At 52.0% G+C, this 14,688-nt stretch overlaps 1 protein-coding gene across 1 annotated transcript in view; it reads left to right on the top strand.

The window, feature by feature from the left end:
• The window catches only part of LOC144114797 (uncharacterized), a gene marked incomplete in the record, with an annotated part of 203,632 nt that overhangs the window by 96,061 nt on the left and 92,883 nt on the right, over positions 1-14,688 (top strand). The window contains 1 exon segment of the mRNA XM_077648759.1: positions 9,370-9,435. Within this exon segment, the coding sequence (XP_077504885.1) occupies positions 9,370-9,435 (66 nt within the window).

Genomic DNA, 14,688 nt, shown 5'->3' on the forward strand with positions numbered 1-14,688 from the left:
CATGACGCGGATGAATTTTGAGCATAAGTTTGGAAAAGGCGATTTAGAAGCGAGAGGCAAAAACTCGGCTGCTGACAAGGCGTCTTATCGGGTTCATGTATGAGCGCTACTCACGCTAACGACACCCTTACCCAACGACCTTCTGCGTTAATAATCGTCGCTATGATGTTGAATGTTTCCGCACTTTACAGATACAGGCAGGTCGCGGTATTGATCGACGTGGTATTGTTTCGAAGGAGACTGGGAAAATACGCGATGGAATATTTGTAACAGATCAGCAAAAAAAAATCTCAAGTGTTAAATAATGTTTTAGAGCAACCCACGATTTCTGCGCTTTTTTAAAATTAAATAATGAGCAATGAGCAAAAAAAATGAGCAAAAAAATAAGGCATCTTTCGTCCAGCTGAAAAATGGACTGTTATACTAAACTGTCCTGTGCTGCAAAAAAGGACCCGAAAAAACCCGAACTACTACGAGAATTTTTCCTGAATAACCCGATTTTAACCCAGATTTGAGCTCGAAAAAAGCGCCCTATTTTTTTTCCCCACGAATTCCGAAAAAAAAGCACCCATAACTAAGGGACCTACTTATAATTATAAGTAGGTCCTTTAAAGGATATACCATATCCATTAAAGGATATGGTAAGTAAAGTAAATGTGGTGCAGGGTGGTGCTGGCGTTCAATTGAAATTGTCGGCAGCCACGAACAGTAACCGAAATTAAAGAAATATCCACAGAAAGTAGGCAATTGCAGCTTGAAATAGCAGATGATTTATCATTTTCGTTATGCTGTATACCAACACATCGACGGCTAAGGCACATTACGACCCGATAAACTGGGACTTACAGCACATTGTTCCTGGTGTTATACTATATTAGCATTTCATCGGGGATCTGAAGTATATTTATCTGTCTTAAACTTAAATGCCTAGTCAACGTGAAACTTTGCTGGCACAAATCGAACGTGAAAGATTTTAAAATAGTCGTGTTGCAAATGTTGCCGCTGGATCCCTTCGGACCGGCTGTTCTGAACTTGTTATTGTTCTGCACATCTGCGCACGCAGTGTAATGCGGCAAATTTTCACGCGGCTTTATATAGAGAGAAGCTGAAAGCTCATCCTTCGAACTATACGAAGTGCTTCTAAAGTGAAGCACGGCGACGATGCTAATCTCTCACCGTAGGACATCGATTGGGTTCAAGCTATATTTTGTCCTACTGTAACATCCCTTTCGTGAGATTGAATCTGAAGCCAACAAAGAAGATAGAGAAAGTATTGCGGAAGGAAGGAAGAGGACAAAAAAAAAAGCAGTCGCGATGGACCAGCTCGTCGAAGTCGACGGGGCTGCATGGCTTTACGCACTGGTGAGCAAAAACACAGCGCGTATTTGCTCGGCTTTTATTCCTTCGCTTTGTATCGCCCGTGCAGCGTTACAGCTGCATCTCCAACCCCGGGGGACTGTCCAAAGACACAGCCCCTTCGTCCCGGGATGGGCGAACGCGGCCCGTATCGCGCCGAGCGGGCTGCGCGCGCTCTGCCCGCCGACGTGTGCGCGTGGCGCGCTGTGCCGCCGAGGGTTCATCTTGCGGAACGCGCAGAACCTGGTCCGTCTATCGGAAACCCCTGGGCCTCATCGTTCCGCAGTGGCGCACCCGCGGCGGCCAGCCGGCGGCGCGTGAAGAGGGCCTTCGATTGGCGTCCAAGGTGCGTGTCGGGGCCCCGCGCCATCGGCGGCGCCCCGCTGCCAACGTGACGGTGCGTGACCCGCGGCCCAAGGTGCTAGAGACAGCCAGCGGTGCAGTGAGCCGACGAGGCCACGCAAAGGTAGTCTTCCAGAGCCTGACTCCGAACGCGCGGCCGCCCGTGATGGCCCCCGGCCGCCGCTGGAGCCGCCGGCGCTAGCTGGCTGTGCGGCAGTCGGTCGCCGACCAGCGAAGACACCGCGTCGGTCCGGTCTTGCTCGAGGGAAGGCGACACGTCGGATGAGACCGGGAGAAGAAGCTCGGCTCGCCCAGTTCCTGCGCAGCCTCGGGATCCCTTGCTCGAAGGGCGGCCTCCTGCACAGAAGCCATCGCCGGCTGGGCGGCGGGCGCAGCACTCGCGCGTCAGCACGAAGCCACCAGCTGCATAGAGATGTCCACCCTGAGTAGGGAGAATGTCCTGTGTTGTCTGTCCAAAAGGCCAGGACGATCTTTGAAGCAAGAGATACCTCAAGATACTTCATCCGAAGGAAACCTCTGGTACAGAAGCCGATACTGCGGAACCGAAGCCAGTGGCTCGCTTGCCATCGCATCTTGAAATTTACAGATTAACCAGCTTCAGAAGCATTCGAGTTTTCGCCGACGGTGCGTGGAACTGTGTTCTAAAAGCATGCATAGTTGTCGATTGAGCCAAAAACCAAGCAGTTCGCCTTTTCCTCAATGGCCTAGTCCGTCGACGTATTCAGCAAGCCTCCAGGAGCATTGCAGAAAACAGCAAAAGCGAAACCTTGCGGGAAGATGCTACCTTCCAGGGACAACTCCCATGGAACAACCTACCACCATGTGCGTTCTACCCCCTCGCACATACGAACAGAGGAGGAGCGTTTCAACCCTGGGCAATTCCGACCATGGTCTTGATGTAGGCCTACTTCTCTCTTTCGGTGCAAAGATTATGCTGAAGACAGCCGACACGTACAAGTGCGTGGTGTGTTATATTACGACAGACCACGGCGTGCAGTCGATGGACTGGCTGGAATATCTATGGTTACGTGCATCGAGCATGGCATCCAGGTCTATTTCGGAGGGCTTTGGATACTATTTTTCATGGTGAGGCGCATGTTTTTTTTTCCATGCAGCTGTTGCAGTGCAACGCATATACGAATTTTCAATTGCGTTTCGTCCGCAAAAGAAAATTCATACATGCTGATTTGTTTATGTTGGCGGCTTCTTAAAGTTATGTTTCATTAGCAAAGATGACGTCACACGTAAAAGCCTTGGCGAGTGGTATGAAAACGTTAGAAACGTAGAGTCAAAACCCTCCCCGTGTGGGAATATTTCGCTTGCGCGTACAGTTATCTCATAAGGCGCGGAAAAAAGCGAGCACAGGAGCTTCAGGAAAATTCCCTTCGGCAAAACTGTGAGCACAGTGCGGACGGCCATACTACAGTGCACTATGACGAGTCCTATGCCATGGGTTTATCGTGTGTTTTAGCACGTGTCGCGCCGCTGCCATAACGGGTGTCGGGTGACGCGGAGGCGTTGAATGCGCCTGAGCATCGCCGGAGGCGGAAAGGGAGCCGCCGCCCCAGTGCAGTAACCCGCGGCCCACCCTGCCGAGGCCTCCTCCGCTGTCTTCTTCTTCCCGGCGACAGAAAAAGAGAGGAACCGAGGATAGCGGCAAAGGAGGGTGCGAAAGAGCGCGGTGCCTTCAAACCGTCGTCCGCGACGTGCGCAAGAACAGAAGTGCGCTTCAGGCGGCCCCGGGAGCGCGCTCGCTGACGCGGCTTGCACAAGCAGCGGCCAGCGCGCGAGCAGTGCGGGAATCAAAAACAGCGTCGCGCGATGGTCATAAATCAAGCGGCCGCCGCAGCAGCCGGAGCGCGGCCGCTGCTCGGCACGGAAAGATGGACGCCGCGCGGCAGCGGGGCAACCGGGCGCGGCAGCCACTGCCTAAATATACGCGGCGACCACGGGAGACGCCAAAAGGTGCTGCCGCCGCCCGAACGCTGGCCTGCTCGAGCGCAGGGCGGTTCTTTATCGGGCTCAATTTCGGGGCGGCCGACGGCTGTTCAGATTCATCACGCATGTTCCGCTGGCAGCGCTGGCGGCTCAATTTGTCGCCTGCTCGGTCGCTGGTGGCAGGCGCTGGCTGCTCGCCCCGCGCGGCTGCTGCTGCTGCTGCCGCTTCCTAAACATCGCCCGCGCTGTCTGCCCCAGGGAGGCCTCGTACTTATCGCGGCTTCACTTATCGCATCGATGCGGCGCCGCAATTCAGTCTTCGGCGCGGACATCACAGCGCGCGCGACGTGCCCGGCTGCCGTGCCACTCCGGAAATGAGCGCTGCTGCGCAGCTTGCGTGGAAGTCGCTCGCGCTTCAGTGTGCATCTTTGCGCATTTTTCGTGCGGGCTCCGTGGGCATGGGGTGGGTTGGCTTCGTGCGCGATACGCAGCGTGGGTGTCGGAGGAACGCGATACTCTCAATGCTGGCAGGGGGGGAAGAGCAATGAGCACACCCCACGTTCCTTTTCAACCTAAGATTCAGCCATGCGCTCCCTAAGAGGCAATTTAACGAGCAATTATGCGCTTAAAAGGCATACTTGTGCATTCTGCAAGTACATGGTAGGCCGCGTAAAGGCCGTTTCACATGATGCGATTGTTGCCGCAGCGCAGTGCGATTTCTGCCGCTGTGCGACAGAAATGCGCGTCGTTCTCGTCGCAGGGCCACTGCGACAGACTTTCAACAAGTTGGTCGCATTGTCGCAGCGTCGGTGCGGTCGCAGCGATGGCCACAGTAGTCAGCCAATAGGAGCTCAGCGACATGACAGGAAAATCTCGAAAACGTTTTATTGAGCTTAAGAGTACATCACAGCTCAATATTATTACCCATGATTACAAAATCAACGCCTGCCACGATGTTTGACATTTATTGCTGCCGAAGAATTTTAGTCCACTGAAAGGCCGCACCGACGCTAGGGTGCCGACGGCACCGACAGAAATCGTTGGCATGTGAAACGGCGGCTGCGATTACCGTTGCAACGACAGTGCGACCGGACCGTAATTTTTCGTTCTCGTCGCACCATGTGAAACAGGCTTAAAGCGAAACTATAGCTTCGCAGCAGAAATTTCATTACTCGACTTATGAACCTTGTGAACTGCAGTAAATTATACGCCGTTGTGAACGATGCATGCTTTTGAGATGGTGAAAAACATGTGAGGAAGACAAGTATCGCCGCACCTTTTGCACGGGCACACACTTGAGCAAGAAGTCTATGTAGAACCCTGCACCACGCAGCAGTGAATACAGCGACAGCCTCGTTCTCGCATTATCGCGTTTCATTGTATACATATCTGTGCCATGTTTGCACAGGTAGAAACACGAGGCTTTTCCGCTTATGAGGTTTAGCCATGGTTCGCCACCCGTGGTTTCTTTATTTTTTTTTTCTGAACATATCAACCGGCAATGGCTGATAACTCCTTATTACCGTCAAAACCGGGTTTTATATAGGTTTGGCTTTATGGGATTTAACGCCCCAAAGCGACTCAGTCTATGAGGGACGCCGGTGTTGAGGGCTTCGGATAATTTCGACCGGCTGGGGTTGACAGCGCACAGTACACGGGTCTCTAGCATTTCACCTCCACCGAAATGCGACCGCCGTGGCCGGGATAGAACCCGCGTCTTTCGGGTCAGCAGCCGAGCACCATTAACACCGCTCCTTCTTCGGTTCTAAATAGAGAAATGCGTAATATATAATAATACATTAACATCCTTCTTTACAAAAAGCTACTTCCTGAAATTTCAAGATAACACCGCGGATTCAAACGTTCATCGAGAGCTTGTCAGAGCTGGGCGTGGACAGAGGCACGCATGCGTTGGCCGTTGCCCTGGGACGCCGCTCGTTCAGGTTCCTTCATATTCGGTAGCAAAAACAACGCGCGGATACTACGCAAGGCATCACCGTTTCATGGGCCGAGTTCACGCAATCTCCGCACGCGTACAAACCCTTCGTGAGCCGCTCAACGAAAACTGACAATGCCACGTAAACGCTATCACGCGCGAAAACATTTGTCAATTCGGCCTCTGATCAGATGCGGCCAATTGAATACCTCCCACGCGCAATTACTTTTTTTTTCTTTAGACAAAATGCAGATACAAGCGTCTCGTTAGGGAGGACACAGATTTACGTTCCTGCAAATCATTTCGCAATTTCTTTAGGGTGCGCAAAAAAAAATGCAAGCACGGAGAAGAAATGTTAGAAAATTCCAACATTGTTTTCCCGTCATATCGCGCGCTTGAGCAGGTGGAAATATTTTTTTTACTCTATATTTCTTGTTCCATATACAAGCGAAACACGATGAACTTGACCACTGCGCAGTTTTCAGGCGAAAATTGTCACCTGGTTTGGATGTTCGCTACGGCACCATTGTCCGCGCACTAACCAAAACGTGTAAAAATTCCCCCGTGTAACCTGATTCGCATCCTCCGTCCCGGCGAAAACTGCAATTACTGTTCGAAATTAATTACGTATAGCACGCGTATACGCTGAGCATTCCGTGCAGTATATAATAAAAACATGCATCGCAAGGCAGCTGCAAGTATATTCGGCCCGAGTCGGCACCTTATATGACTGTTTGCTCAACCCCTCGACGTGGTGAACCCTACCTAACTGCGTAAACACAAGTGTGGCCCCTCCTTGGGGGCGCCCTTGGCGGGCCGGAGGCGTCTCCTCGGGGTCGCCACGGGTGTCGCGGCTGCGTTGAAATGTGTCGCGGCGTAGGCGCTGCCTGCGCGAGATTTGCGAGGCCCTTGTGAAAGAGTGAAGGATCGCCGTTTAATTACCGCCCGCACGCAGCTCGTCCATCAAGGCTCGCCTGCAAACCGGGCGAACGCAGAAGCAGCAAGAAGGTTTGCTTTTCGCCTCGCATCACTCGCGTGAACAAAGGGGCTCGCTCCTCTGGCGGCGGGCCTGTCGCTGCAATTTTAGCCATGGAGCGGAGAACGGGGTTAACAACCACCGCCTCGGCCATTTTGTCCGCATGCCTGCCTGAACAACACAAAAGGGAGAGGGGAGGGCGAGGAAGAGCAAGTGCGTACGCATGTTCGTTTAAGGGCATATAGCGTATTCGGGTCACTGAGTGTCGGAGATGCGGCTTGCTTCGAACCCGCCCCGGTTGATCCCACTGATTGGGATTTTTTGTCTATTTTGTATTTGTAGACGGAAGAATGTGTTTTTTTTCTATTTGCTTACAGCGCATATCTCTTGCTATTGTAATTTAGCCAAGAGATCACAGAAATATTCCAGAACGGGGAGAACATAAGGAGAAAAAAAAATGTTAGTGTGACGTATACGCTGCGATGTCTTCCGCGTCCTTAAGATCGTGTGCCTACTGCCATGGTGGGTTTTTAGGGGCTCGCAGTTGATGCCACATATTGTGAGACACCTCTGAAAACGCTAAGCGTATGGATCGTGAAGAAAGCCCAAACAACGCTTTTTTTTTCTCTCTCTAGTGACGAAGTACACCCAGACCCTCGCGTCGCTGAAATAGTCTGCACTCCGCCTTCGTGTCGTCGTCTTATCTGCCGCACAGAAAGTGTCGCCGCGCCCCGCCGCGGTGGCTCAGTGGTTAGATCGCTCGGGTACTGATCCGGAGTTCCCGGGTTCGAACCCGACCGCGGCGGCTGCGTTTTTATGGAGGAATAACGCTAAGGCGCCCGTGTGCTGTGCGATGTCAGTGCACGTTAAAGATCCCCAGGTGGTCGAAATTATTCCGGAGCCCTCCACTACGGCACCTCTCTCTTCCTTTATTCTTTCACTCCCTCCTTTATCCCTTCCCTTACGGCGCGGTTCAGGTGTCCAACGATGTATGAGACAGATACTGCGCCATTTCCTTTCCCCAAAAAAACCAATTATTTAAAGTGTCGCCGCTGTTGTGGTTGCATGGCTGGAAAAATGATTTCTACAAAATTGAACCCGACCGAACCCGGCCGCGGCGACTGCGTTTTTATGGAGGCAAAACGCTAAGGCGCCCGTGTGCTCTGCGATGTCAGTGCACGTTAAAGATCCCCAGGTGGTCGAAATTATTCCGGAGCCCTCCACTACAGCACCTCTTTCTTCCTTTCTTCTTTCACTCCCTCCTTTATCCCTTCTCTTACGGCGCGGTTCAGGTGTCCGCCGATGTACGAGACATATACTGCGCCGTTTCCTTTCCCCAAAAACCAATTATATACAAAATTAAAGCTCGTGAAAGAGGCAGATGTCTCCTTTGCTATAGAGTAAATGAACAAAAATGTCCGATGTTTTTAAATTGAACTGCGTGGCCATATTACCCTATACTTTCTCCGGCGAGCAACACCAGTTGAATACTCGCCAAACATTATATTCAAAACAATGTTTAGAATAGTTATCTGAAACCCCGATTTTTTGCAGGAAATGCTGGCATGGCCTATACCGGCTGCTTAAACTGTGAGCACGAAATCGCCAGTGCATGTTTTCGGAGTGTACTGACGTTGAACGCAGGTGCATCCTCAACGTATACTCAGAGAACGGAACGCAGCGACGCAAGCGCATGGCCTTGTACATGCGGCGCTGTGGTTAAGCGTGCATGGAGCGGCACGTGCGCGAGAACATGCGGGTGGCACATGAAATTCCGATCCATCCACTCAAAGCCACAGTATGAAATTTTGCTCAGCGCAGCATCACGCAGCGCCAAACACACGTAAGGTCTCGCGCATGGATTATCGCGCTCTGATCACTGCAGAATGTTTTTGCACACCGTTGCTGCCATACCGCTATTGCCACCGTATACCTGTACTGTTGTGCGCTGCTTCCGCACGTTCGTCACACGCACGTACAGTTCCTTGCAGGGGTTGGTAGCGGTATAACAATACAGTTTTAACATATCGTTACCGCATACGGCATAGTGGTCTGTGGTGAGTATGTGCTAAAACTCTCTAATAAATTGCGCGGCAGCGGTATAGGATAAAACGCTCTGCACTTGCTGAGACAGCTACCGGCGGGAGTGTTAACGGTAACGGCGTGCGGTAACGATATGCTAAAGCAGTCTGTTAAGATATATACGTTGGTGCGGAAAATAATTGCGACATTTCGGGACATGCAGCGAAGCCTTCGTAAGGCGATTGTCGAAGGCTTTGGAAATCCAGTCTGGGGCATCAACTGGGACAGAATTCAAAGGTTGTCAATACTGTCGTACGTTTTATTTCATTTAATTTACATTCCGTTTAAATGCCCGAGTGCGTTACGCAAGAGGGGTGTCAAAGCAAAAGAAAAAGCAATACAATGTCGTACGAGCCAAAAGCCACCTTACGCTCACGTTTTCTTTCCACAGCGGGCCACCGCCTTCATCAGTCACGTCGTTGCAGTTGGACGGTTATTTCGACGTCTCAGGTGGATGATATCCGGAATTACTTCACAGAAAATTCTTACTGTTCGGTTATTATTGACCGAGTGAGTCTTACGCAGGACTTCCGCCCACGCAATACGAAGTCAATTTTCCCTGTTTGTGAACTTGTCGACCATGCTAGTATATGTGCGAATGACATGTGTTTGCGCGCGCCGCAAAGTACGGACTGTAAACACGCACGTTTATTTTTGTTCCCAGCGCTTTTTTTTTTTTGGCTCGCGGGCAGGTGTACTAATGGAGGCTTGTTCGCAGGTTATATGGACCACCCCCGAAACTCCATCAACGTTCACGCCGATTCCATGCAGAGCGATGACACTGGTGAGATACCAGTGAAACACTGGGTTTTGCTATCCAAACGAACGATGCGCATGCGTGAACGGGGTGTTGGGCTCGGGCTTTGAGTACTAACCTGCGGACAGGCCATCACCAATCTATCCCCTTCTTCTTCTTCTTCTTCTTCTTCTTCTCCATCTATACGCTCGGTTGTGTACTGCTCAAACCCGCTGCTGTTTTTCTGTCCACTGGTCCCCTTCCTACAACGCACCTCAAACTTCTCCCCTGTGGCACGAAAGAGGGCGCCTTTAATTGACTACACTGCAAACTTTTATGCACCTTTCGGGCGTTCTGCGCGGTTACTACCATGGTTCACCATTTCATTTCATTGCTCAAGCTTGTATTAAATAAAAAAAATACAGCATTGAAAGTGCCCATGCCATGTCTGTCTCGTCCCAGCTGGCTGAGTGTTTCTGTGCCAGCTATGTGAACTGTTGTGTAGACCAAAAAGAAAAGAGAGAGAAAAACGTGTTAGATATTCTGTGCATAGCAGGCTGATACATAAGGCAGTTTAATATCATCTCGTAACTTTCCCGTCAACACTGAACAAGCAGAAAGGAGCACGGCACAGGCATAGTTAGTTCGACGACGCGCAACGATTACGGCACGCGCGGCACCCACTGCAGGGTCGGCAGCACAGCTGCGGAACGCTCATAAAACGCAACGCGGAGAGTTTAGTGGCGAACAGAGTGCGGCTCGCCAACGAACGGAAGCGTGCGACGACAGTTCCCACGGTGAACGTTACCGCTGATTTACAGCCCCTAGAAGCGGGAACAATCTGCGCCTTTACGGCGTGTAAACGGCGCCGTTGGATGTGAAAGCTGATGCGCCCATAGTGTACATAAGCACGGGAGGTGGTACTCTCCGCGCCTGGCTGACCCTGATTGTAAATCTGGCCCGCATGCATGACTGTGAATCGACTCCTCTGGGTCTCAAGAACACACGAGCCGCCGCGCCGGAGCAACGTTGTTGGTTTATAGCTGCAAACTTTTGCGCACTATCGGGAAAGCCGCCTGCGCGAAGTCTTTCATTATCTCTGGACGCAGCAGCGTTCAGCCCATTAATGGTTATCTTTCGAAAGTTTCGCGAAGGCCCTGAACGGTCTCAACTGCACTTGAGGTGCCTGGTTTTTATTTACCGCTCGCGACTCGCTTGTGGAGCACGGGAAGGGAGCGATCAGATTTAGCGGAGTGTAATAAAACGAAGGCTCAAAACACCCTCGAACCGTTCGCCTTGCTGGCCATTCTTGGTGGTTGTTTCAGAAAAACAAAGCGCTACTAACGCTAAATTTGTAACGCCACTGACGCGTTTCTTCTCGTAATTTCATGACATTCCCGTGAGATTCAGGTGCTGTCTTCGCCAAAAAAAAAATGCCGCAGCAAAAACAACACCGAACCTCGATTCGTATACCTTAACGTTCTCTTGACAGCGGTGAGCCAGTTTTATCTGCGTGATCCTCCAACGAAGTTTTCTGGCGGGCAAAGCTCGAGCTGCTGCCCATGAAGTCAGTAAAGCACGGCTTCGAGGCTCGTTAATGGCGGACGCTTGAGCAACCAGAGCTGTGGGCGAGTGAGGAAAGACAGAAGCCCCGGAGTGATCTGTTCCGACAGACGTTTTCTTATCAGCGACTCATTTCCGCCCGCGTGAAATAGAACGCGCGCGCATTCGTACCCGCACTACACTTGCCCAGTGTCCTCTATAGCGCTCGCGCAAGGAAGAGCTGAATGAGCGCGTGTATGTCTCCTAAGTGGGTCCGTGGAGCCTGTGAATGTTCCCCTTCGGTGGCGGCCTCTGCGCGTGACACCTAGACGTAAAAAGATGTACAAGGAAGGAAGCGAGCAGATTTGACCAACAAGAAAAGTGCACAGCCGCTCGGCTCTGTACTGGCCCCTGTAAACTTAGCATTGCAGCTGCATGCCACCAAGTACTGTGGTCGTGCCGTGGATGGTGTTCGAGGCGAAACAAGCAGAGAGCCACTCAGTAAAGCCCTCTTTCAGGACTGTTATATCCAACAGGGGAAACAAAGGGAAACCGGCGGAAGGTCGGGCAGCTCATGCGTTAGGCGCAGTAAGTCGGTTCGAGGACTCCTGCTGCCAAGGGCGCCTCCCAGTGTCAGTGCAGTCAGGAAGTTTACGTGGTTCGTAAGTTGGTTAGGGAGGAACATAGGCGTGCCCATGGTTCTCCATTAAGGGGGAGCCAGGTTTCACCCCAGCGCACCCCCCCCCCCCCTTCCATGGAGGCTCCTACGGTCAAAACGCAGCGCAAAGATGAGGAATGGTTATGAAACAGTTATTTCAATGTGGTGGAATTGCAGAATGTACAAAACATTATTGAGCAGTAGTTTTTACATATGCAGAGAAAAGCCGTCCCTGCGCCACTGAGGCATCAATGTAAAAAGCGCTTCCGAAGGAATTTTTATTCCCCCTAAACCACAGAAAATATACTACACATCTGTCTTTTCTTCAGTGCAAAAAGAACCTGGGAAGATTGCCTCAAAGGTGACTTGGCAAGTAGAACAGTTCCTGGAACGCAACATAATGGGGTCCAGGTCCGACAGAGTAAAGGTATGAGGTAGACATGATGCCCCCTTAGACGATTAGGGGGTAGGTAGCCGCCCCTCCTGCCCCTCCTCCCCCCTCTGCGCACGACTGTGGAGATCAACGCTGTCGATTTGGTTCGTCCCCCTATAGTCTCGAACTGATATTTGCGTTTTGATGGCCAGTTTTGCGACTGACATGAATGCAGAGCGCACTGTATGCTCGTGGACGCAAAGGGAGCAACGCAAGTGCATACTTTTCGCACGTGTGCAGCAGAGCCTTGCCTTTAGTTGTGCGTGGCAGGTTACACGAAGACTGTTCATTGAACGAAGCAATACATACATGATCTATATGTCCGAGTAAGATAATAAAAAACCTGTAATTTAAGCATAAATTAGCACTTACGGGGCGGGGCGTTGGTGGAACTGTGATAACTATGAGAATAATTAGTGATCGTTTTCCAGCATGGTAAGGAACAGAAGCGATTGTGAAGGAGCCGCGTCCCTGCCCGTTTGAAAATGTCCCAACGCTTTAACAGGAGCGCTTAATATTAAAGGGTAAGGAAGATTAATGGTGCCTCGGACTTAATACTTAATGGATTACGTGGACGAGTTCATTGCGGATTCCTTGGGATGCTGAGAAAACAATGCATTCTTATTGCACATCTGCGTTCATCTGCGCATTAGAAGCAGTGATCTAGAGTAGCGCCAGAATTTAAGATCGCCCCTCTAGAGAAGCTCACTTCATGTTTTAGCGAGGACAGCAAAACATAGGTCACTAATGTTCCATTGCTATCGCAGTGGCACGTTTATGAGCTTTTTTGTTTTCTCTCCCCCCCCCCCCCCCCCCCCCCCCCTTTCATTCAGACAGTGCACGCACGTGTGTGTAAAGAGTACGGGGGAGCCCGAGCGTCGCTTCCTTTTCGTCTGCGTCCATTTCCCTTCAGCACCCCACGAGCAAGTAAAAGTGCGATCGGCGTCGCGTCGGCGTGCGCAGAGGCCACCCCTTGATTCGGAGCGCGCTCAGCGAAATCATCAGCGTGCAGCTCGCGTCGTGCCGCCGTCCCGGTCTGTCCGCGGGGGACCGCGCCGTCTAAGAATCGTCGAGATGAATTATCAGCGCGACGTAGTCGGGCAGCGCTTGTTTAATGACATTTTAACGTCCTCGCCCGCCGCAAGGGAGCGCGGGTTGAGAGGAGGCAGCTGCAACACAAGCGGAAGGGCTCCTCCGTGCGATGATGTCTCGAGTCGTTGCCGGGCTGCGACCGGGAGGAGAGATACGTTTCGGCGGCATCGCCGCTTCCCATCTCGGAGCAATCGTCGAAGACTATCTTGAGAAACGCGCTCGCGGGCATCAGCGACGCGGCCCTTCACTCGCCCAGTATACCTGGAGAAATATGGAACAAGCGCGGGTATACAACGCGATGCGAGACTGTTCTTCATTCGGGAGCACTTGACTGCTGCTCGGGGTCCGTTTGCACATGAGCGCGCTCGGCGGTTGGCTTACAGCGCGTGAATGCGCGCTCCTGTGCGACGTGATTTGCGAAAAGCTTTCTTACACGGGGGAAAGCGCTGAGATGCGAGCAGCGCACGGATCTGAGTGGCGACACTTGCTTTCTTCCCGCCATCGTGTTTCCCACTCTGACGTAATGCCGCGGCGACAGATGAGGTACATGTACGTCTCTCTGAACGGTTTTGCAATGATAATTTATCGATGACGTGCGAAGCCATGACTTGATGTTTTAGTAAGCAGCGCAGGTGACGATGAGATCGTAACGTTTGAAAATACTTACATGAGTAATGATAATAATAATAATTGGTTTTTGGGGAAAGGAAATGGCGCAGTATCTGTCTCATATATCGTTGGACACCTGAACCCGCGCCGTAAGGGAAGGGTAAAGGAGGGAGTGAAAGAAGAAAGGAAGAATGAGGTCCCGTAGTGGAGGGCTCCGGAATAATTTCGACCACCTGGGGATCTTTAACGTGCACTGACATCGCACAGCACACGGGCGCCATAAAAACGCAGCCGCCGCGGTCGGGTTCGAACCCGGGAACTCCGGATCAGTAGTCGAGCGCCCTAACCACTGAGCCACCGCGGCGGGCCCATGAGTAATGCGCCGAATCTGTTTTCAATCACTCCCCGCAGCTCATTACGACAGGCTTCGCAAAGCACACCTTGAAAGGACGAACCATGCAGAAGCCTATTCAGTCAGACTTCGAGGTGTGCTTGCGACGGTAGAGCGCAAGCGGTTCTCTAGTTTCGTTCCTTTCTCATTAAATTTTCGCGTCACACAAAAATGAAGCACGTAGTACGACTTCGGTACCTCGCGGGCCGACGTGTTCAGGTCCGTTCGGCTACCGGTGACGTAGTTCGCAAACAGCGCCTTATTACATTCCCGGCCAACATTAACTGACGGCACCCTCGTTGATCTTCGCGACAAACGCTACCGACGACTGTGCGTGCATCCGCTACGCACAAGCGGCCAGGGAGAATGCAGCCGCACGTGCGAAGCCAGGCGTGCGAAGGCACCGCCTCCCGCGGGCTCCGTGTACTGTCCGCATCCGCACGCGCCCGCGTGCAATCTTCTCCGTCAGCCGGAGAGTGCTTATGTAAGGGCCAACGTGACCCGTTTTCCGCCACGGTCCGCGAGCCGCGCGCGGAAGTGACGCTTCCGAGTGGCGGCAAGATGAAAACCGCTCTT

This window comes from Amblyomma americanum, chromosome 1 (genome assembly GCF_052857255.1).
Source record: "Amblyomma americanum isolate KBUSLIRL-KWMA chromosome 1, ASM5285725v1, whole genome shotgun sequence".
Classification (NCBI taxonomy): domain Eukaryota; kingdom Metazoa; phylum Arthropoda; class Arachnida; order Ixodida; family Ixodidae; genus Amblyomma; species Amblyomma americanum.